This window comes from Eutrigla gurnardus (assembly GCF_963514095.1).
Source record: "Eutrigla gurnardus genome assembly, chromosome: 9".
NCBI classification, from domain to species: Eukaryota; Metazoa; Chordata; class Actinopteri; order Perciformes; family Triglidae; genus Eutrigla; species Eutrigla gurnardus.
This window is the reverse complement of record NC_139923.1, coordinates 27,248,015-27,273,536: the sequence shown is the minus strand read 5'-3', so window position 1 is coordinate 27,273,536 and position 25,522 is coordinate 27,248,015. Positions and strand designations below refer to the sequence as shown.

General features: G+C 40.3%; 1 protein-coding gene across 1 annotated transcript in view; it reads left to right on the top strand.

Annotated features, from left to right (window-relative positions):
* il34 (interleukin 34) overlaps window positions 1-25,522 on the top strand; it is a 34,731-nt gene that overhangs the window by 5,785 nt on the left and 3,424 nt on the right. Inside the window, exons 2-7 of the mRNA XM_084017348.1 lie at window positions 4,694-4,998; window positions 17,540-17,643; window positions 18,245-18,322; window positions 19,350-19,427; window positions 20,723-20,830; window positions 22,593-22,776. Coding sequence (XP_083873474.1) covers window positions 4,953-4,998; window positions 17,540-17,643; window positions 18,245-18,322; window positions 19,350-19,427; window positions 20,723-20,830; window positions 22,593-22,776 — 598 coding nt within the window. The 5' untranslated portion in view covers window positions 4,694-4,952. The remainder of the gene's footprint in view (window positions 1-4,693; window positions 4,999-17,539; window positions 17,644-18,244; window positions 18,323-19,349; window positions 19,428-20,722; window positions 20,831-22,592; window positions 22,777-25,522) is intronic.

Here is a 25,522-nt window from a genome sequence, read left to right as displayed (position 1 = left end):
TTGCTCACTGAGGAAGATAGATACTCTTGAAACGGCGTCTCGGCTCGACTTAAACGCGGTATTAATTCAGACGTTAACGTTAACTAACTTGTGATGTAACACTGCATGCATGCAAGATTACATTCGCTTAGAATTAGTCTTTAAAGGACGAGAGGAAAATGAACCCAAGGTGTCATGTTATTTTACATTACTTTATTTTTTATTAAACAAAATAACACAAATGAAATATAGTACAGTCGAGGCTGAATCACAAATAAAATATACAATATGATTTTGATAAGTTAAATTAGAAAGTGCATACATTATATATTTTTAAAAATAAATATGTCATATTTTCTTGTTTTTGTTGTTGTTGAAGAAACCAAAACACCAGATCTTTTTCAAAATATCCTTCATGACAAATCTTACAAAGGTCTTGGAGTGAGAACAAAACCGTTATGAAAAGCAGCTTCTTTTGTCCTTTTTTAATTTCTGCATGTGGTGATCAACCTTATTCACCATGAGGTCTTTGTGAGGAAGCATCCAGACCTTTTTCCAGGAGCCTGTATTACATATGTTTGGACGTAGCTTTACAGCAGGCTAACTGAAGCTGAAACTACAAATGTTTTTTTAAAGTTTGAAATTGTGGCTTTGGTGTTTTCAGCCCAGTCTCACTGTCCCAAACACACTTTCTCGCCTGCCCTGCAGGTGTTGTTCTTGAAGCATTTAAATCACAATTTCAGTTTTTTTCCCCATAGAACAAATCACACTGAGATTTGGCAACGTTTTTTGCCAGGAACCAAGCAGTGAGGAAATAAGGAGAACAGGAGTTTTGTCAGAAAAAATATTATTTATTGGTACAAACCACGATACAAACCAAGAGCTTAATATGTAGGCCTAGAAAAGAAGTCGACCAACTAGAAATATACTCAGAATAACATCAACAAAACAAGCTGAGATATGAGGGATCATCTTCACAGGCTTGGCCCAAGCAAATATCACACAAGGGGGAAAACAAGATGGACGTCAACTACAACTAACAACCCCCTCTAACATCCAAGCACTGGATTTAACAGTCCTCCACCCTGGGCCCCGCCTCTGGCTCCACCAGAAAGGGACTTCCTCCCCCACATGGTAACTCAAAAGACAATGAAGTAATAACTATGTGACCGGAAGATTGATTGTTTAACTTCATTTAAGCATTTAAACAGTGTGAGGCCAAAAGTAAACCATCACACTGTTACACCATTGTTATTGTTAATTTGTGCTAATTTAGGGTCAGATTTGTCTCTTTAATGACTTACAGCGATCCGTAACCTTTGGTTGGGTAAGGTCAGAAACAATTTATTGATTATTTGGTAAAAAAAATATCTAAACACACTTATTGAATGGGCTTTTGAGCATCAGAGAGTTGCATGCAATCTTCCCACTTTTCATCAAAATCCGATATGTGAACGAAACAGTCGAGACTATTTTTGACCTGAAGAGAACTCATCTAAAGATCCAAATATTCAAAAGGGAATTTATCTGCCTTTGGAAAAAACACACCCCATTCCTGCAGGTCTCCAGCTCAGATGCTGCAGTGTGAGGTGGAAAAGGCTGGTGGAGGTTTGATATCATGATATGCTCTCAGATTGCCAAGGCTTTTTGAAAACTTTCTGGATCATAAATATTTATGAAGTGACAGAATAGGCCAGAGGGTGTTGCAGGTGTCGGCCTGGACTGAAGTCCAACTTTCTTTGTTTGAGTTCACTTTTCCAAAAAAAAGAAAAGAAAAAATAATATCTGAACATCAAACGGGAATTAATGCTGTTTCTGTTTCATCATTCTTCATTGTCACATTGATATTTGTTGCTGGTATATGCTTTTTCATTTACACGTTCTAATTATTGGCAGAATTCTGAAAGGTATTGGTTGATTGATTGATTGATTTGAGTCTTAGCAAGGCAGCAACCTCTGGGTCTGAGAAGTGAAGGCAATTCGTAATTGCCTCAAACCTGCATTCTTTCTAATTGCCAGCAGGGGGCGACTCCTCTGGTTGCAAACAGAAGTCCGATTTTATTTAAGTCAATAAGAAAATGGTCCTACTTCTCTCTGCTGGCCACCAGGGGGCGACTCCTCTTTGGTTGTATAGAAGTCTATGAGAAAATGGTCCTACTTCTCTCTGCTGGCCACCAGGGGGCGACTCCTCTTTGGTTGTATAGAAGTCTATGAGAAAATGGTCCTACTTCTCTCTGCTGGCCACCAGGGGGCGACTCCTCTCTGGTTGTATAGAAGTCTATGAGAAAATGGTCCTACTTCTCTCTGCTGGCCACCAGGGGGCGACTCCTCTCTGCTTGTATAGAAGTCTATGAGAAAATGGTCCTACTTCTCTCTGCTGGCCACCAGGGGGCGACTCCTCTCTGCTTGTATAGAAGTCTATGAGAAAATGGTCCTACTTCTCTCTGCTGGCCACCAGGGGGCGACTCCTCTCTGGTTGTATAGAAGTCTATGAGAAAATGGTCCTACTTCTCTCTTGATGTATTATCTCAGTAAACATTGTAAACATGAGTTTATGGTCTCAATCTCTAGTTTCAAGTCTTCTTCAATCCAGCATGATGTTCATTTAGTACATTATGGTCCATTTAGAGTCCACCAGACCAGAAAGCAGGGGATGCTTTAGGGGGCGGGACTTACCTGCTGATTGACAGGTCCATTTAGAGTCCAACAGACCAGAAAGCAGGGGATGCTTTAGGGGGCGGGACTTACCTGCTGATTGACAGGTCCATTTAGAGTCCAACAGACCAGAAAGCAGGGGATGCTTTAGGGTGACCTTGTTGTCTGGTCTGGGAGTTGTTCATGTTTTCAATTCGACTCTGAGGGATGAAGCCCAGTGTTAGGACCTCAGGGTCTGTGTCTATATAAAAATTCATGGATGCAGATTAAATTGTTCCTGAACATTCGGATTGGAGCATCCTCTGTGTGGAAACACAACAACGCACCTCCACAGGGGGGTCTTTCCCCCTCCCCCATCTGCCTGCAGGCCCGTATCACTGAAAGTGTCACGTACCTGTGAATTTCAGATTCCATTCTGATTGATCAACTGCAGTGGAAGGTGGCTTCCTACCAAGCAGACCAAATTGGGATCTCTCTCTCTTTGACCTCAACCTGAACAGAGGTCTCCTCTCTTTCTACTGAGATGTCGACCTGACAACAGGTCTCCTCTTTCTCCTGGGTTCCCGCCCGGACAAGCGGTCTCCCCACCTCCCTCTTTCTCCTGGGATTTGGACCTCAGGCCTCAAGTCCCTAGGCAGCGCCCTCAAAACAGCCAACAAGCTGGCTGTTGGAACCTGCTTCTGCAACAAAGACAAGAATTCCTAGTCGAGACGCATCTCACTAGAAATTCCTCCATCTACACCTCCAAGGACAGCAACTTTCCTGGGACTGGTAACAATCTGGGCATAGTTTAGGACAGAAACTGAATGTGATGACATCGTTTCCAAGTGATTTTCTATTTGATGTATTGTTGAGTTAAGTGTGTAACCTTAGTTCAGTTGTTAGTGATCTAGAACTGACAGTTTGCATGCTCACTAATCCAACTTTCCTAACGGTTCTACATTTATTACACTAATTATACACGTATATAGAAACCTGTTCTCCAAGCAAGACCACATGGCCTCCCACAAAGAACACCCCCACTCCACATGGCTGACTGGTCGACACCCACTGCCACAATCTTGTAACACACACACACACACACACTTAATGTTTGTTTCTTTGTATATTGTTAATAAACCCCCTTTGAACTTACTGCTGTGTTATTAATGTTGTTATTAATGAATGATATTCTTCTCTGCAAAGAATTCACAAACCCTCCAACTATTTGTACTCATATGCTAATAGTTATTAATTTTTGGCATTTGAGTACAGGTTTGGTTATCTTTTCCCTGATTTCAGTGTTGGGCCCCGTTTATTATTAATTTGTATTAATAATCCTATTAATATCAATAATTCTATTGATATTAATAATGATCTATTAATAACCAAATCTGCTCCTGCTTGCACCCCAACACCAGGCAGACACACGGCTGACAACCTTGCAGCTAAACTAATTGATAGTGTTGAATAAAAGATGGTAGTCTTCTGTGTGAAAGCAGTCACTCCTCCACAGGAGGTCAGGGCTTCCCCTCCCCCATCTACCCGCTTTCTACCTGTGAACTCCAAAGTCTATTGTATTGGACAGCTGCAGTAAAAAAAACCTGCTGGGAATCTTTCTCTTTCTCCTGAGATGTCGACCTGAGCACATGTCTCACCTCAAGAGGTCTCATACCTCTGTCCCTCCTCCAAACAGCCAACCAAGCTGAACAGAGAGAGACCCATACATGCTCACTAATCCAACTTTTCTAGCTCTACATATATTTCATTAATTATACACACAATCTGATCTCAGAATTATAACAATTATCTATTAATAACTGAATCTGCTCCTCCTAGAGCCCCAACCACAGTGAAATAACTTTGGTCACGCTCCTAACTTTAGCTTTTTTTTAAATGGCGAACATCGCTATGCCGGCCCAAACTTCAGCATATTGGCCTCGTCTGCCCCAAACTTCAAGGCATTCTATCATAAAATTATTCTACAAATGTTTGCGAGTGTTGAGGCTCAAACTCTGTTGTCTGTTTGACCGTTTTGCTTAATTCTCTTTCTGACTGTTTTTTGTCTCTTTATTTTCAGACCGTCGGCAGCAATAAGAGAACAGAAGCACAAAGAGCCATTAAATACAGACTCTGTCTCTGCTACCATGTTCCAGAGATGCTCCACGGTGCGATGAAGATCTGAAAGCCCCGACCAACCCCATGTGTGTCCCACTGAACACACGCACTGAAGACTTGCAGACGCCAGTGTTGTGTGAGTGGCCGGCCCTGTGTGTGTGTGTTTACACACTGTGCTGAGATTAAAAGCACCGTGGAGTTGAGGACTTAAACTCAAGAGTATGGTCCAACTGTCCACCTCAGTCTACCTGCTGGGAGGCCTTTTGGGTAAGAGACATCTGTGTGTCTGTGTGTGTGTGTGTGTGTGTGTGTGTGTGTGTGTGTGTGTGTGTGTGTGTGTGTGTGTGTGTGTGTGTGTGTGTGTGTGTGTGTGTGTGTGTGTGTGTGTGTGTGTGTGTGTGTGTGTGATTGCCATTGTACTTTGCGCTGAGCTGTTTTTTTGTTCCTGTCCCAGTGTAAAGAAAATGTAATTGTATACTTGGGTGTGTACAGAACAACCACATCCGCAGGTTGAGCTGAGTCTAATATGACGCTTCAGATCCAACGTTCCAGTCATTTCTAGTATGACGTGCCTTCTTCGGTCCACTATGTTTGCTTGCTCAACCGCAGCAGAGGGGATCGCAACGCAAAGAGGGAAGTGTCATCTTCTCAGAACCGTCACAAAATCTAAAAACAATTCATGACGGGCAAATATCTGTGAAATAGCTCATTTAGCTTGTCTTAAAAAAAAAGAACAAATTGGTTGAACATGTGGAAAAGAAAATGTGTTGTTTGGAACCATTAGTGAGGCGTATGTGACGGGATCTGTGTTGTGTTAAAGTGCGGTCCGAGTGTCATAAATAGGTTGCTAGTGTTTAAAAGTTCAGAGCAGAGCCTGGTGGAGGTTGGTTTGATCATGAACCCCCCCCCCCCCCCCCCAAGAAAAACCCACTGCATTATTTCCAATCCCAATGGGTGGGCTCTGCATCTTCGACCATAAAAATGCCAACAGTCTATACCTCAGAAGCATGGCGCCTCAACTGACCTACTTACCTCGAGCCATAAAGAACAGGGCCGCTCGTTGTCTTCATTGGAAAATGCCTGAAAAGCCTGAAGAGTTCAAATACGGTGAACCTGTATGTGAAAAAATGAATCACAGCATTCAATTTAGATCCACCACCCAAAACCACAAAACAATGTGCATTTTTCTCACTTACCACTAGAAGTATCCAGACGTGCATATAGTTTGGCTTGATACTTTCAGGTTCTGGGGCGATCTTTGTTTGAGATTTCTGCTAAAATGAATGGAATGCCTTGTGTTGTCCAGGATTTCAACGTTGAATTAGATAAAAGTAACCCCAACCTGATATCTTCAGGAAGGGTGTCACGGTTCCCCCGGGTCATCCAGACTTTGCTGTCGAACGTTTCTGTCGGATCTACTTTCACCTAAAGAAATAGCCCTGAAAGCTTTTCCTCACTTCCGGCGCTCCTCAACTACCAACTCTGCATGTCACGATTTCCCCAAAATTGTGAGAGAACGGCAGCATTTGAAAGGTGGAGTGATTCAGACCGCCGTGGAGGTGATGGAAATCAAATATTAGTCACTTGTGTGGCAGCCCTGTACCTGCAGATAATTGGATAATCGGTCTGTTTGCCACAGTCTTTTTTTATGTTGTTTCTATGTTACATCAATTACTTTTTCAGACAAGTTTCTCCATCTGTTTTGGATATTTAATACATAGTTGACCCTCTATAATACACAGGCCAACACAGCATAGAATAATATTTTCTCTGATTCCTCTGTGATATGCAGATGGTTTTGTTTTAGCTTCTCTCCCACTTGTCCTCTCTGGATTTCTGTATTAGGATGTAGCTTTTTAAATATGGACAAATATTGTTTGATCTTCTCATTCATTTTGTAGATTTATTTTTTAAATCTTTCATTTTGTATTTATTTTTTAAATCTTTTTTTCTAAGTCCCTGCAGTGATGCAAATTGTGTCGTCTGGTGACTTTTAACGGCTTTTGGCGCTATTTTCATTGAAAGGCAAGGCAAGGCAACTTTATTTGTATAGCACCTTTCATACACAAGGCAGACTCAAAGTGCTTCACATCATAACATGTCATACAATAAAGTAACAAAATAGAAGAATTTAAAAGAAAATAAAGGCAAAGTTAAAATGCATTACAGAAAGACAAGGAGAATAAAAACATATTTGCAATAATATAAAACAGTACAGACATTATGACTTAGCAGAAAGCTAAGGTGAACATAAAAGTTTTCAGTCTAGTTTTAAAAGTGGTCAGAGTTGGGGCAAGTCTTGCATCTTCAGGAAGTTTATTCCAGCCATTTGTTGCATAGTGACTAAATGATGCTCTGCCGTGATTGTTGTTTACTCTGGGAATCACTAACAGATTGGTCTCAGAAGATCTTAGTGGTCTAGAAGTCTTATGTAGTGGGAGCATATCAGTGATATACTTCGGCCCTAGACCATGTAGTGATTTATATGTGAGCAGGAGGATTTAGAAATCAATTCTCTGACATACAGGGAGCCAATGTAAGGATTTAAGAATTGGTGTAATGTGCTCACATTCTTTGGAGAGAGTTGGCAACCCTGACATAATGCAGCCATCCAGCTAGACCTAAAGAACAACTTAAATCAATCTTTATATTTTTTATGTGTTTCCGTGAGTTGGGGCTAATTTTTAACATTCCAGATAATTCAGTTGTCTGGCAACGGTCTTGCTAAATGATGAACTTTCTTCATGAGTCACGTGTAAACCTGCTGAAAGTTGTACATGGCTGCTTTGGCCTCTGCAAGGTGTGTGATACATGATTGGGCTGCGAGTCGGCCCCCTTTCTCAAGAGAACAAAGAGAAGCTCAGATAGCAAGGGAGGGCAACTGCACTCTCTGCTCAGGTAGACATCACACCACTACATTAGAACTATTGGCCATTGGCTCTTCCTTTACAATATTGACCCTTTTAGTCCTTTTGTACCGCACATTGCTACATTTGGTTTTAATGTCCAAAACCTGCAGCAAAGGGAAATATAAATCTTCCTTCATCCCCGACAAATATGTGTAATCCTTATAATTGTCAAATTGTTAAAGCATTCTGCCAAACTCAAGTAAGACAAGTGGTCACCAGGGATGAACCAGGACTGAACTCATTCCCATTAAGGTGAAAGTTTGCCAATCCCTTTGTTCTCTAATTACACGATACTCCCAGAATACCAAATAACTCATGTTTTAGTGCTTTACTTTAAACTGTCACAATTCATAAACAGTATTGCAAGATGCATGTCATTTTCAACAAAATATTTACATGCATGCCAAATACATGTCAAATATTCTTTGTACGTTGGGGTAGGTTAACACGTTCCTGTTAAATGGCCATCTGTTATATATTTGTTTCAGATGTCCCTGTAGTAAGAATAAAACATAGCACTGTCCAAAGAGAATATTGATGCAGGCACACTATGTGTGGGAAGTGATACGGTCAATGCATCCTGGCAGTCTTACAGTTACTCAGGAATACCTTCTGGCGGCTGACGATCCTGGGAGTCGGGGTGGCAAACGTTCTCATGTAACGTTCAAAGGAATGCGATGTAGATGGGAAACTCTAACCTGTGACGTGTTAATGTGTTCATAAGTCTTCCCTGCCTCTTTGTCAACGCGCGCTGTGATAGGATCCAGCTGTGCTGCAGCGCCAAACAGAATAAGTGACGGAAGGAAAAAAGATGCATCAGAAAATGTCATTGAAAGTGTTGGTGAGATTGTTGAAGTATGTGTCACTTTGGATTCTTTCAAGTTCAGAAGCACAATGATACTTGAGACTTGTCTGTAACTGCAGATGCTGGCTGGATTGATAGATGTTCAAGCATAAAACAACATTTACTTCATACATTGTTAAGCGTAGTGTGTGGCGTAGTTTGGTGTAGTGTACGATGTAGTTGATTTAAGAAGGAAATTCTGACTGATGGTAGTCTGCTATTTAAAGATGGCGTGTGTGTGCTGGATTTCACGGGTCACGCTGATATCAATTCTTGAAAGACCAAGTAGGGGCCTGCAGTGTTTTAACCAAAGTGGTACCCAAAGCAGTGCCGGGTACCGTCCACAATGAAAACAACACCATGCATCAAAAACGATGTATTTTAGTGCAGAAGTATGATGAGGTTCAAAGTGTCCAATGTGGGTGAATACAATGCAAAAAAGTATGTAGAAAATGTGCTCATGAATTACATTGACCAGCTGTTGGGATAATGATACCAGCAAAAAGTATCTTTGCAATTTTCAATTTTAGGACTGACTCATAAACTGCACTGTGTCAATATGACTTTAAGTTCGCTCTGAATACCTTCGTGCCAAAACATCTATTATGGGTGCTGGGGTTACTGTAACTGGGTGAAGAGAGAAGAGGCGTGAACAGTTATAGGCGGGTGTATTTATGGATATACTGGGCCACAGCTCAGTGTCCCACACTGCACAATGGAATATGTTTTTGTAACATATGATAGTTTTTTATATTTTAAAATTTGGTCCTTCCACCTTAAGCCTTTCCTCTGCAAATAAAGTCACATGCAACTTGGCAAACATGTGTGCTCACTCTGTGACTTGTGAACAAGAGTATAAAGTGTCTTCCAGAAGGAACTTCCTTCCAAATCTTCTTGGAATTGACTTGGGGTTGTGTTTGGTGTTAGTTTTACCGTAAATGTTTTTTTTTGTGGTCGATAATGTTTCCCGGAGAAGGTTGTTTGATCGGCACAGATTCCATAAATATATATATTTTTTTAAACCTTGCACTGGATTTAAGACCCAACTTAATTTTAAGGCTATAGCCTTCTGTGCGCAAATCAGAGGAAATTAGTTTCAACTTGCTTTCTGATGCCCCATCCATGTGGACCATGTGGGCCAAAGACGTAAGGTATGGTGGACCTTTTGGCATGTGGGGTGGATGTTCGATTTTATACAGATGATGCATTAGTGTACAATGCTGTCCACAACCTGCAGCATCACCAATTTCACATAGCTCACTGGCACAGGCTGAAAACTATTCGATTTCTGGGTTGGCGGCATTAGTCCATGTTTAGTGTTGAACCCATGGTTTCTCTTCCGCGATAATCTTTCTCTGGCAAAGAGAGAACCAGCATTTAATTTTGTTGGCAAAGAGAGTCGAGTCACATTTCAGGTTTAAATGGTGTGTGTTTTACTCTGTGTGTGTGTGTATGTGTGTGTATGTGTGTGTGCGTATTGTAATGTTTGTGAGTGTGAGGAGAGAACAGGACATTTATGATGGAAAAAAAGCCACAGTATATATAAATGGACTAAAAGTGGCAACTGTGCAACCCGCTTACACTGCTCTGCAACCATGAAGCCATACCTCAGGGAAGACTGAAACCACACAATCTGGTCTTTCTATTTTCACAATAAGGGGTGTGTTTCTTTAATCAGAGAAAAAGGAGCAGAGGCTCGAGCCTGAAATAGAAGGTACTAAGTAGATCGTAACCACATATTCCTCTGTCTTGCCAAAGGATTATCTTTCTTCACCACACTAAAATATGATCAAAAGCATTGCTTAATGGTAGTGTTGGATCCAAATACCTACTGTATGGCAAACCAGGGGCTGCTACGTGGGTAAACTTTTCTGGACCAATGCTGGGATGTTTTATTTGAGTTCAGTTTAGTTAGAAAATCTGTATTTTCCAAAGAAAAGGCACATATTAGCTAACCACATCATGTTTATCATAAACGTTACCTGATGGCTCTTCTTTTAGAATATTGAGCCTTTTAGTCCTTTTGTTTGATGCATTTCTATTTTTGGTTTTACCGTCCAAAACCTGCATCCAAGGGCAATAGTAGACGTTAATATGGCCTAGCTTGAAAAAGCACAAGAGAGAAGCAATGAAGGATTAACTAGGATTGAACTCTTCTCCCCTTCCATCCATCCTTTATCCAAGTAAACTAAATGTCACATTTTTAGTGCCGTTTATATAATATTTATATAAAAACAATATTGTAAAATGTGTTTAATCAAATACACGGAATTTGCAATTGAGAAATACACATATTTACCTTCATGCCAAATACATGTCCAATTGTAAATAAATGGGTGTTATGTAAATGCCTTTGGCAGGTAATACTATCATACATTTTCCGTATGTACTGACTATCTTTCAAAGGTATTGGCCAAATATCTATGATCAAAGCACTACAGCCTTTGGAAAAAATGCAGACCCGGTGTATTTACTGATGATTGATGTCAAATGTCGAGACAAGAGTCAGTTTTCTATAAACATCTGTTATAGATTTGTTTCAGATGTCCCTGTAGTTACAGTTTTTTCACAGTATATTACCTCATGTAAAAGGCTATATGCTCAAGGCTAATTGAGCAGAAACAAAATGTGACAAGTAGTTAAATCATCTACAGTTTAATCCTTGCAAAACAATTTTGCACCCACCCAGAAAGAGAGGAGACTGGTGTCTTAATGGTCAAATAATCGTTTTAACCATTTATTGCATGACCATGTTCTGCTACGGCCCTTGACACTTGTATGACAAAATCGAAACAATAAGCGTTGGGTTAAACCCGGTCTTCTGTAGAGATGATGAAGACAGATGGGTTACAGCTGATTTATGTGATGCTTGTTGTATTTATCAATAGTGGGACTAATTGCAACAAACAACATTGGCATTTTTAGACCGACTGACATTTATGACAACATTATGCCTCTTGCTATATCGAACAACCCCAAGAATATACTTCTCGTTTGTGGAACCAACTTATAACCACACAACTCAATCCAATAAAAACCTTGGAATGCAAGTTTCAACAAATCCAAACAATATATTCCAACTTAATTTCATCCCCAATCACTACATAGCATCAACGAAGAACTGGACAGATGTAATAAACACCCACTCTCCTTAATTGCATTTCTGCATTTCCATCATCAAAATTAAATTTGTGAATTTCTAAATCTGCTTTCCATTACCGCTGTAAAGCGACCCCTGTGCTGGTTCTCCTCTCTAAATCCAAAAGTCAATACATTTAACTTGAAAGGCATAAAGGCCCAGGATCAGATCACTGCATTAAAAAAAAAAATCAAAAGATTTAAATACTTCCTATCCCATCAGGTTCAATGTATACAGTACTGGATAAAAGCAGCCATTTCAAATTCAATACCATACATACAAACTCACTATATCCTTCCACTCTCTTTTATCTTGCGTAAATATTTGTTCACAATCAAAAAGGGAACCCATCAACTTGGATGGAGAGAACCATTCTAGTGGCAGCTCTGTCATGACATTTGACCTTTACATGCAGTTGAATGGGACCATAAACAAACAAAAAAACACCTTCGCTCCTTCCTTCATACTAAACTACATTCATTTAAACCACCAAAAGTACAACAATAGTGTTTCACTACACAAATAGACGTCGGACTTGGATTTATCAAACAGCAAACCCATCATTCTGAAAGTCCCCTCATCAATACAAAAACAGACAGCAACACATGCATGCGCTGTCCCATTGCATTAGATGATCACTGGATCACTTCCACGCATTCTGGCTCTGATCTTCAGTCCTGATCGGGGGGGGTGCTGTCCAAGATCCTCTCCGTTAGTCAATCTGTCTTGTAACTCAACAACTTCTCCAAACTTTTATTTTTCATGGCATCGACTGCAGACAAGAGAAACACTTTTACTCATCTGGAAATACGGAACAAAATAATCAATGTACCACTGGCTCAATCAGTTAACAGGCCACATGTATCCAGAAATCACATCACAAAGCACAGTCTGATTCCATTCAATAACCTCCATTCATCCGCAGCTGATGCACCAGTGCGATCCATCTTTGTAAGAGCCATATCATTGACCATCTTAATGAAGCTTAAATGCAGATGAGGATGGGATAATATAGGATTTTATCATGAGTCACGATAGCTTTATCGTAGTGAATTTCCATTCTCGACAGCCTTTAAATATAATTAAGTCTCCTCTTGTCAAAAGTTCTATGCAAAAAATATCAAATACATTTTAGTTGCAATGCAAAGAGGTTTTTTGGCAACGAGACTCCATGGTGGTGTCACTGTGTCTTCGGTTTTAGAGACACGCAGGTCTTGGTAGTAGTCCTGTACTTATAAACAGAAGATAATTTGCTGCACAACAGCTGTTCAAATTTGGGGTTCAGGTCAAAATTCAATTCCAGCCCCCACCGATGGATTGCCATGAAATGTTATTAAATATCTACAGTTTGAATTGCCCGTCCACAAATCCCATTAAAAAAGGTGGTTGTCATTACAGGAAATATTGCTGGAATGTCATAAGCCTGTTGTTCAGGGTTTTGACACCTCGTAAACATTTACACGTGTTGATTCGTTACTCAAACTGGACTTCTTGGATCACGGTTTTAATGAGGTTGTGATGGACCTGAAACAATGCACCCCCACCAACGTGGCTCTGCTCCGTTGTAATGCGACTATTTTCGGTCTGAATCCCTGCCAAGTCTTGTGCCACGTGAGCTGATCTGTAAAATTGTGGTATCACATGTCGCAGCGCTGCACAAGGTAAAGAAGTTAACTTGCTCATATGGTAATTAGTATTGGAAGACGTTTGCTGCAGGCATTAAACGAGGATGCTGGTTGAAATCCAGAGTACATAATTTCAAACAGACAAACTTAAATGCATAAAAGTAAACACACGGTGTCAGCTACAAGTCATATGCCCAGCAAGTAAGACGGTAGGGAAACAGATCTTTTGGAAGCGCTTACAAACACTGATTGTATTTTATTCGAGCCCATAAACTAAGTTTTCAACGGCGCTAATTGGGATCAGACTGCAGGTCTGTATGCAGACGACTCCACGCTGCAGGGCCACGGAGCACAGAGGCCTCTTTGCTTATTTCATTGTGCGCCTGAGGAACAGTGAGTTGTGTTATTTGAGCAAAAATCAATGTTGGGTTTCTATTTACTACACTAAGAAAAAAACCTTTTTGGCCAATAAATCTCCCCTTGTGTGTTTGCGGTGCAATTGGATCCAATGGAGCGAAACACCTCATGAAAAGTTCTTACTTCCTCTACTGAATCCAAACAGACATGCAGACACACATATACAACAACACACACACTTTCTCAGGCGTGAAAATATGTATCTCCACGCTGTCCAATCTGCCTGGTATTCGGACCATTGAGTGCTCCTCATCACTCACTGCTGAATCCAAAGCCCTCCTCTGTGAATATTTCCTTGATAAACGCCCGCTCTGTCCAGGACTGCGTACTTTGCTGACTTAATCTCCCCCTCTAAGAGAAATCCTAAGGTTTTATTCAACACCATTAGTAAAATTGTGTCATCTCCTGCCACTGTTGTACCAACATCTTCCCAACATGACTGTGATAACTTTCTATCATTCTTTGTTGAGAAAGTAAACACTATTAGATCTAGTATTCTGCTGTATAAGCTCTTGTAAATGCCTCACTAGCTACAGGCTTAAGCATGCTATCATAAAACCTATACTCAAGAAGCCTAATCTTGACCCACCAGTTTTTAAGAATTACTGGCCCATATCGAAATTGACGTTCTTATCCAAGATATTAGAAAACGTTGTGGCTAATGAACTCACAGTTTTTCTTGAGAAGTTAGATCTCTATGACTGGCTTGACAGTCTGGCTTTAGAAAAAGACTCAACAGAAACAGCACTGTTAAGGGTACATAATAATATTCAGATGGCCTCTAACGCTGGATACTGCTCATTACTTGTGCTCCTTGATCTTAGCTCGGCCTTTGATACTGTTGATCACCATCTACTGATCAAGAGATTACATGAGTGGGTGGGTGTTTCTGGAACTGCTCTAGACTGGTTCATGTCATATCTCACTGACAGGAGTTTTTCCGTTTCATCTGGAGACTTTCTCTCCACGTCCTCACCTCTGTCATGTGTTGTTCCACAGGGTTCACTGTTAGGCCCCATACTATTCACCCTATATATACTGCCTCTAGGTCAGATCATACGCAGTTTTAACATCAAATATCACTGTTATGCAGATGATATACAACTTAAATTCACTTTTAAACGAAGTAAGATGGCCAGTCGTTCGAGACTTCTTGACTGCATTGACGCCATAAATTAATGGATGGCAGAAAACTTTCTGCAGTTAAACACTGATAAGACAGAGGTGCTAATCATAGCTCCTGACAGTAGTCTACCCATGATTAAACATAGCATTGGGTCCCTGTCACTGTCGCTTGCTGTCCGCCCAAGCCTGAGAAACCTAGGGGTGACATTTGACAAATCACTGTCATTTGAAACTCACATTAAATCACTCACTAAAACAAATCTTCCATCTGCGCAATATTAGCAAACTTAAGCGTGTGGTCTCCACAACTGAGTTGGAGATGCTCATCCACACCTTCATCTCTTCCCGTATTGACTATTGTAATGCACTTTTCTCTTCTCTCAACAATACTGTCCTCCACCACCTACAGCCCATCCAAAATGCTGCTGCTAGGCTACTTACAAAATCAAATAAATACTCCCATGTCACCCCTCTTCTCCACTCCCTTCACTGGTTACTGGTATGCTACAAAACACTCACACTGACATATAGGGTCAGGCCCTGCTTACCTTTCCGAGTTAATTCTCCCCCACAACCCTGCACGCTCCATTAGGTCAGAAAATCTGCTGTCGGTCCACACCCATCTAAAGACCTGTGGGGATAGAGCATTCACAGCTCTTGCCCCCAAGCTGTGGAATGCTTTACCCATCCCTATGAGGTTGGCTGATACGGTGGAAATCTTTAAAGGGCACCTTAAGACCCACTTATTCAAGCTGGTGTTTGGGTAGACCTCTGTCTCTGTTTTTAATTGCTTGTGTGTATATCTGTGCATGTATGCTTTGTTTTTATTGTAACTGTTGCACTTTGTTTAATGTGAAGCACTTTGTGATTTTATCTGTGAAAAGTGCTATATAAATCAATTTTACTTACTTACTCAATTTTACAACTTACTACCCTAAATATTTTATCTGTAGAAGTTCTTTGGTAGCAAACACGATAACACTAACAGGATTTCTTTTCCTAAAAGACATGTTTTTATAATAATAAAAAACCCTTTTCATGCTATAATGTGAGTGAATAAAATGGCAGTTCTGCCTTGTATGCACCTCCCCTCCCAAATACAACTAAAAAAACACCATTCATAACTAACTGATTTTTATTGACACATTTGGAACAATGTCTATAAAATTTTATATATGTGCAATTATATTCAATCATAAATACCAAAAGTAAAGTGCAAAGAAAATATATAAATGATAGCGTGCAGATGCACATAAAATGCAGAATCAAATTGCTACTTATCCTAATTCAATTATACCATATTCACAAAACACCCGGGGTCCCGGGGGGTTTGAGGTGGATTGAATGACAAGAGTCACCGGTTGTTTTTGATGCAGCAATAACAGCTCAACATGTGGCCTTGATTCGTCTTTATGGAAATACAGGATGTATGAGGAATAGGAACCAGGAGTCTTTGGCTAGCAGAGACCCCCATTGAACCTATTCTTTCATCAAGTCTTGATCCACATCTGAAGAGTCTCCCAAGACCTGTCCTGGGGGGCCACTGGAGGTGGAGCGCTGAGGTGTTTTTGGGAAATATTAAAATGACACCTACCAGCATACCAGGAAAGATCGCTCTGATTGGTAGGCGAACAGAAATCAGGGAGAAATCTGATAAGCGGAAGAGAATATGTTACCTTTGTTAGATTTATGCAAAAAAACAAAAAAACAAGTGAGGCACCGGGAGGCAACGTCACGTGGTCGGTCCATCACTTTGATCCAGACTGAAATAATAAACAATAAAATAATAAAAAAGAGGTTCAGTGTTCTACTATGTGTTGCCTGAAATTCTTCCAAAGATAATACCCATATTACACTGGATGTGATTAGAAATTAATGTTTCAAAATCAATAGATGCTAGTAAACGTGGTCTAGGACGCGGAATACACACGAAACACACAGATGTTCAACCTTTAATCCCTGGCAATTGCGTTTTCATAAAAAACATAATTATGTCCCCTCTCTGATTAAAGGAGTACACATCAAATCTGGTGATTAACGACTTGCCTCCACATGGCTCTAAACATTTTGACAGCGCAAAAATGACAATTACTGACATTAAAGACTTGTGTTTGGAATATAACACAGGAAAGTTAACGCCACACATGTGTACACACATCTATGAAGGATGAAGCTGCAACAGTTAGCACAGACTAAATGTTCTGAATGTCATAAAGAGAACCTTTGTTGTGGTGTTTTTATCTATTTATTTCTGTAAATTCAAATGCCATCTGCTCTTCATGCTGTTTTTGAACGAATTCCTGTTCTCACGCCGATGTGAGCGGAAGGCAAATAAAGACTGAACAGAACAGTTTCCAGTTTGTCAGGTTGACTGAACTCATTGTATTCTGGCCAGCAGGCATACATACCAGTCACCTGTGGGAATGATCACTCTCTTGCTTGATTGGCTGGTTTGTCCAGTGACCCCGACCTCTGTCACCCCGTTACCTGTGGTTATTTTGGAGTTAAAAAAGAAAGCCCCCTTCTTGACACAGCACACATCTGCTAAAACAATGATGAGACGGTCAATTGCCCACTCTAAGATAAGTGTCCGTCCCCTGAGGAGGGGCCTGGAATCCGAAACTGAACCGAGGGTCTGGGGGTTGGATAGACAGCTGCAATGTATTTTACACATTTAAGCATCATGTTATTTCAACCATACATGAAAAATGACAGCTAATCTCGTTTGTTTGTTTTTTTGCCCCCGTAGGCCTGTTTCTGCTATCGCCTGTTCTGATGGCGCCGACGCCCGCCAGCATGTGCACGCCCTTGAAGACGCTCAATGACAGCCTCAGCCACAGGCGACGGTACATGGTGAGAGAATGATGGCAAGCTTGCGAACGTGTCTCAGTCGACTTGGAAGCAAGCAAGCAAACGTGAACGTTCTCATCCGTGTGTGAATCTTTTTAGAAGCTTTGTCTAACTTGGTCGAGAGTCGAAAGTGTGATTTTCCACAAAAGAAGTTTTAAAAGCACTTTAGTCAAATTCCATAAATTCTGGGCATTTGCAAAAGACAGATTTTTTTTCAAATGTAATACATTCAGCTCTTTATTTGGGATGGACGCCATAAACAACTTCTTTTAAACGCAATTCCCATAATGCAACAGTAGTTATTTATTTTCGTTTCTGAGCTCCTTCAAATGAACCTAAACATACTGGAGATTCACTCAACATATGCTAACATCTGTTGCCGGCAGGAAGTTCTTTTTTAAGAACATCTTGTAGCGTCTGTGGTGGGTTTTCTTTTTTTTTTTATTGCTCTTTTATTCTTATGTGGACGGCTCGGCTTATTGTGGCAGCGAACTTAACTTCCCGTATGGTGCAATGAAGCTGAACTGAACTGAACTCTCTACAGCTGTCTGAGTTATGAAATGCACATGTTGATTCTCTCTTTCTCTCTCACTCTGCATTACAGAAGCACAACTTCCCCATCAACTACACCATCAGGGTTCACCATAAGGAAGTCTTTAAACTGTCAAACATCAACAGATTGGTAAAAGTCACAATCCTTGTTTTCTCGACTTCTCATACGATGTTCTTTGCCTTCCGAGACTCAAACTTTCAGACTTCTTGTCTGCAATCGACGGTAGTGTGAAGTATTAAATAAGAAATCCCATTAGCTCTAGCTCACCACACCAACAAGGGAAGGCAAACTTTTGCTCGTCGTGCACGTTTACACGACTCTTCAAACCAAGTAGTTGGAAACCAAGTACTTGAGCGTAGTTTTATTATGTGGCTTGAGTATCTCAGCCTTGCCACGTACTTTGTCGTAATTCCAAAACCTGACACATGATTAACTTATGAATGTTTTTGTGTGCAATATAAGTAGAGGTGTAACGATTCATTCGATAAATCGATCTGCTAAAATAAATAAATAGAATGAATTGTTTTGGCTTCACCAATAATGAATATAAATGCATTTAATTGTATGAATCGTGATTCTTAATTATGATTAATGTTTTAATATGTTTAAGACACTCTCTCCCCTGCCAGCATGTAGTTTATTGAAAAATGTAAAAAAAAAATAACTGAGCATTACATTTTTGTATTCAGCATAAAATATTATGCAGGACTACTTTTTTATAGAATAAATATGTTAAATAAGTAATTATGTGGTCTGTTTTTCACCTTTCAGAACAATACAGATAGTCTCACTCGCATTATTGCATGTTTATTTAATGGATATAGAATTTTGGTTACAAGTTACTGAATCAAATCATGGTTTACAGAATCAAATCAAATCGTTACAAAAAAAATTGTCCTTGAATCGAATCACCAACTACTGTATCGTTAATCGAATCGAATAAATATAAGTGTTTCATTTTTCCAATTTCATATGTGAATTCAACCACTTAGTCTGTCTACAATTACATTCAAAATAAAATGTTTACTGTTTTGTACATTTTTTTTACTGACGCACATTTCTTATCTTATCTCTGATCTAATGTAATAGATTCACATAATCTCACAAACCTATTAATTAATTACATGTTTCTCCTCTCCTCTGCTCGACCCATCAGAGGTTACACCTGGTGGACTTGGATGAGCTGGTTCTCCAGAGGTTGTGGTTCCAGGTCAATCAAGGCGTGTTAAAAAAGGTAAGTACCTTTCCCCCCCCCCCAAAAAAAATTATTTTATTTTATGTGTGCAATCTTTTAAAAACAAGAGCCTTATTTTCCCCCAACTGATCTTTAGGTATGACTGTACTACCTGCATAAATAACATTATCAAGCACGGGAAGATCATTCTTTTATTTTGTCCGCTATAAAAAGCTTATTTTAAGTTGGTTAAGGGTCATAAATATGCTAACAGCTGGAGCATGACCATTCTGCAGCCGTTCATCGTTCGCACACAAATCAAATCCTGTTCACATCGGGATGAGTTTTGTAGTGCTGGTCCTCTTTTGACATGTGTCCTCATGTGTTTTCCCCAAATGGAAAATTCAGTTTGGAGGTGAATCATAAGACTGAACCTCCATCAATCAGTCAATAAAGATCCAACACATGTCAGCCATTGACTGCTACAGGGCAGAGGCACATACTTTATGCTTACCAGGGATCGAGGTGAACTTCCATTTCCAGGATCAAGATAAGGTCACCAATAATCTGGAATAAAAATGTCTATTTGCCTTCTTAGTAAAGGATTTAAAAAAAAATCAGGATACAGAAAATATCTATTTGTTTTATATTTTTCTGCAGGGAGAACTTATTATTATTATTTATTATTATCTTATTTAAGATAATTTTTTTGCTCCCAAAAAAGAAGCCTCTTATCTTCAACAAAATATTTTTTAAAATGTAAAGCAATTCCAGTAAGTTTGAGTGTCATTTTAAGAATTTTAAGCATATTTTGATAGATTTGCCATTCATTATTGCAAGGATAATCACCTGAAGCCAGAATTGCCTACTGATTGCAAATAACTACAACTGAAGACTGAAGAGAGTCCATCAGAGTGGACTGTGAAACGCCAGCACAGCAACCGACAGCGAGGAAGCTGGTTCACATATAACCAACAGAAAAAGTGGATTGAATTTGATTCGCCGCATGTTGTCACTGTGATGATTCTAGTTTTAGGCGATTTATTACTTGTTTGTCTCTGTATCTGGAGATCTTGGGAAGGAAGCTTCTGTTTTGCATGAATGACAGGGTCCTCAGTTAATTACTTTATTAGCCTGTTTTAGGGGGCAAGTAGTAGTAGACCAGCAGTTCAGACTTCATGTTATAGGTCTCTCCTCCTAGTGCAAATACAAATTGTGAATTTCAATCCTCTCACTGATCCAAGTCAACAGTTTTGTTTTTGTCTCTGCACAAGGAGTCAAAGATCCGGCCGATTGGCCGTCTTTGAGTGAGAAAGCATCTTGTCAAACTAAAGACAAAATGTGCAAAATTACAGATCATCCGGGTTTTGCCAGAGAGACATCCGTCGCGTCCGTACACCACCGAGCTGGAAAGACGCTTCAGGGACGCGGAGGGCGTCTTCGTACAGTCGCACCCAGCCGAGGTAAGCTTGAGTTCACATATCTGGGGCTGCAGCTGCGTTTGGTGCCTCTTCAAATGAAGAAATTCCCTAAGTAAGTTAATTTTCCTCAGACTCTGGGTCAGAGGACATTTGACGAAGAGATGCATGTCACATTAATCCTATTTAATCAATACTGGCGAATGAATGGCCATTATCATCAGAAAATCAAATGTTGCTTCTGGTTGGTTAATTTAGTGGAGTGCGTAAGCGGAGTGCGTATTTTGCAATGTAATGACTACTTTGGCAGTTCCCTCACATTTCATTTTCCATGATCCATTCCTGGAATGTTTTCAACAATCTAATATTCCACCTAATTTAGTTTGAGTACGTGTTCTCATCAACCGCTGCGTTAAAACCATGTTGTCCCAATGGGTGCAGCCAAATAAAACACTTTCTAGATCGTCATGGGGGTGGGAGGCATAATGAGAAGCATGCCGGACTATTTCAGTCGTAGATTTCCACAGATAACACATCAAAAAAACTAAATAACTAAAAACAGACAATTTACATGCTTGCATACCATCGTTCCTATCATTCATCTATCAGTCCATGCCCTGTGGCCAGTGTCGAAGTAGACTGCGAGTCTAAAGTCAGCAGACAGTCAGTCTGGACTGATCACAGACAGATCACATGCCTTAATTGAGATCTATGTCTGGTTTGTTCTATCTTGTTATTTGCAGTTGGACGTGTGTCCTCTCTCATCATTTTTAAGTTGTGCCTTCTTTTCAAGTTAGCAGGGTTTTGGCTACTTGGTTGCCTTGTTTCTCTTTTCTTTCTTTTTTTCACGTGGACGTCATAGTTACCAGGATCCTGCTAGTTTCCCAGCTCAGTTTCTACATCAATCTGGCTTGAAGGGCCCGACTTCCCCAATGATAAGAACATCATCTTATCTACCTTTTTCTTTCAGCTCCAGAGCTCTGGCAGCAACGGGAGGTTACGGTTCTGCTGTGAGTGGAGGAGCGCTTTGATCTCCTGATTAGTAGGAAGAATGGATTTGTCATTAACGCGGCACCTTTCCACTCAGAGACTTGGTCTGTATTTTAGAAGAGAGGCAAAGTCACCTTGGGCTCTTATTTTGGAAAGAATATGGTCACACCTCTTCCAGTGGGCCACTATGGGCTCTTATTTCGGAAAGAATATGGTCACACCTCTTCCAGTGGGCCACTATGGGCTCTTATTTTGGAAAGAATATGGTCACACCTCTTCCAGTGGGCCACCATGGGCTCTTATTTTGGATGAAATATGTACGGCAGTCGATGGCAGGAGATGCCTCTTTTTTTTTATCCTGTATGAATTGTGGCATTTATAAAACATACTGTATGTTTGTCAATAATAATGACAATTTTACATGTCTAGATGGAGGTATATAAATATTACGTGGTAGGTAATAAGAAAGTCACGTATCTAGCTGGAGCTCGATGCTTGTGTGTTTTTGTACCAATGGCCTTTACACTTTTAAGCAAGTGAGATTATCTTCAGATGAGATAAATAGTCGGAGTCACGTGAATGCCTTTCACTCAACAGGCTCACTGCGTTGTGGGAAAAATGCCTGCGTCGGCGAATTTCACACAACTTTTACATGATGAACCGCCTCAATTATCGCATTTTGAAACGTGCTTGCGGTGAATGGGATTGTTGAGGAATTTGTTATGAGATCTGACATTTCTAGAGGCCCCTTTATGGATCGCATCTAGCCTCTGCTCCGTCTCTCACTCGCTTGCATTGTGTTTCCATATGTGTCCAGGCGTTTCAGCACGAGCTTCCAGAGACCATACAGGACACTTGGGATCATTTAACGGAAGAACCCGACAGAGTGCCGGAGTCCAGCTGGCGATTTGCTTCCCCAAAGTCTCTCCTGGACAATTTCTGCCACACCATGTACTGCCTCTTCAGTGAGTGCTTTGTCAGCACGGAAGCGCCGCAGGACTGTGAGTATGACGAAGGAAACCCTGTGGCGACACTGCAAGCTTTCACTAAAACTTGAGAGCAAAGAAGCATGTTTTTTTTTTCTAATGCGACCGCAGTATTGTAACTAGACTAACACACGAGCAGCGCCAGCTGCGTTCAGAAGAATCGAAAGCAAGGAAACAATTAAGTAGGCTAACCTCCCCTGGGAAGACATTACAGTGTGTTGCAGTCCTGATGTCAACAGGTCCGTCAGCAACATTTTGCATCAGCCAAGACACCTGAGCCACGATCTGTCTCTGGTTTTCGAGTGTGGGAAGCAAACATGTTGTAGTGGATGTACATTTTGTTCCGTGTAACATACACAAACAGACGAGAACAGAATTAAGTTGAGTCAGTGAGTCAGCCTCACTACAAAGGATGTGGTGTAAATGTCCTCTTGTGCTCTCAAATCAAATTGACGCTCCAGACAATTTGGACGAATCATTGTGGCTCCAGATTCCCAAAAAGTGATATTGTTCGACCGAAAAACACTTGAAAATGACATTCCTACTTGTCCAAAACATTGCCACACATTCATTTTATTCTTGCATAATAAAAGGAGCAGAGGACATACGGGCAAACTCATCACCTTCTGGTGACAGTCGCCATTTTTTTTGTCAAACCAGGTCATTCACATGAGTTGTGTAGATCTGGTCAGTATTTAAAAAAGTAATAAGGGGGTGGGGCTTGGCTGCTACGTGATGTCTGCTTGGTGAATGTGTCTTTTTATCTCTTTGTAGTGAACATTAAAGAGGACCCATTATGTTTTCCTGCTTTTTCCCCTTTTACTTTTTGTGCATGTAAAAGGTCTCCGGAGTTGCAAAGCCAAAAAATTCAAAAGCACAAATGGAGAAATATCTGGTCTCACTAGGAGGGAGGGGCAGGAGCTCAAACAGAGCGTTTTGAATTCATTGAAGCATGTAAACATGTTCTAGCAGTAACCTGAAATATGAGTATGCATAGGAGCATAACCGGTCCTCTTTAAAGCGCATTGGTCCTCTTGCTATCTTTGGACTCGTCATGTTTGGAGGCTACTCAGCTGTTCAGTAAAGTGACTTACGGGAGAATGACGCCTGCCTTGAGTTGAGTTTAGTTACCTGCAGCATATAAAGCGCTGGTAACAACAGCAGTCGCTTCTTCTATTCCAACATCTCAAAGGCTCCGTTTACATGAAGGCTTTTATCACTGGTTACTTTGCAAATTCAGATTAGCAATGCAAAATCAAATAATAAAATGAACTATGACCCTGGTCTACAAGTGACTCTTTAATGTTACAATGAATATGATCCAATAATATAACAAATAGTTATTCTGGCCATTCTGCATAACGAGACCTTTTACTCTTGGCACTTAAAGTATACCTTGATGCTACATTGAATGTTTAAGTATATATATATATATATATATATATATATATATATATATATATCCAATATATATATATATATATATATATATATGCAATGTATTTACATATACAGGATATACTGAAATGATTCAACAGTATTGGCAGCTTGGTTTGGGGAGTTTCTGTCTGCATTTAATTGGGCGGTTGCTTAGTAACCATCCCTTCCATAGCCTACGGAAGTCTGTAGACGTTAACTCACTTGGAGATTCATGTCAACGGCTTCCACTGAAAATGACTCGTAGCCTGATGCTGCGTTGCTCAAAGTGTTCAACGTTGCATTAGACACTGTGTAGTGGAGCTGTAATTTATCATCTATCCCGGATTTCACTTTTGATTGGCTCAGACGTTTTTCAATGTGTATTTATTTTTGCATTTATTTGATATTTCACTCGACTTGAATTGTATTATTTGATAAAGATAAATATAAATACATTTTTATTTACTATCCTGGATTTAATTTTCACTGACTAGAGGCTGTAATCTAATTGCGTTTGAGTTAGAAGGCAACCCTTGCATTTTCTTGATGTTTTTCAATGTGTATTTATTATTTGCTTTGATTTGATATTTCGTTCAGCTGGAAGTGTATGATTTGATTAAGATTCTAAAAGGTCTACAGTGACAAGGGCACTATTTCTTTTTTCACGAAGGCTCTTGTTGTAATTTATTTTATGTTATGATATTATTGCACATGTTGTAGCAGTTTGAATTTCAATAAAAAGGAAAATCCTCTCAATCTGATTCTTATCGTGATCTCTCCTTAATAACATAAGTAAATAACGGCCGTTATAATTTTCATTAAATCATCTGTTGGCGTTAACCGATCCAAGGTAATCAATGCTCATATATGCTCAGCTATGTTGCGATTGTTTAGCAAGGTAGGTCTAGCGCCAGCTGTTTTTGGCAGAGGGGCCCCAAAGATTTTCCGATACCTAAATTTCCAGCACTAAAGGTGTGTTCATACTAAACACGCAGGATAATTAGTGTTTATTCACGTCACTCGCGCTCGACGCGCCGGAGAGGACGGGGGTAGACACCGACAATGTTTCGTCATCAATCATGGCATCAATCAAACACCGTCCTGTCTAAGTTCAGAACATCACCCAGAGGTGCTTGGTGAGTTTCACCGAGCTGTATTCACTGTGGCCATTCGTAACGCTGTAGTAAACCAGCACAGTGAGGACATCAATGGAACGGCACCCATCTACCTTCAAACACTGGTCAAACCACATGCCCCGACGCGAGCATTTCGCTCCTCTGCTTCAGCTGGCTGGCTGGTACCACCATCGCTGAAATCAAACAAATGTCGCTCAGCAAAGTCC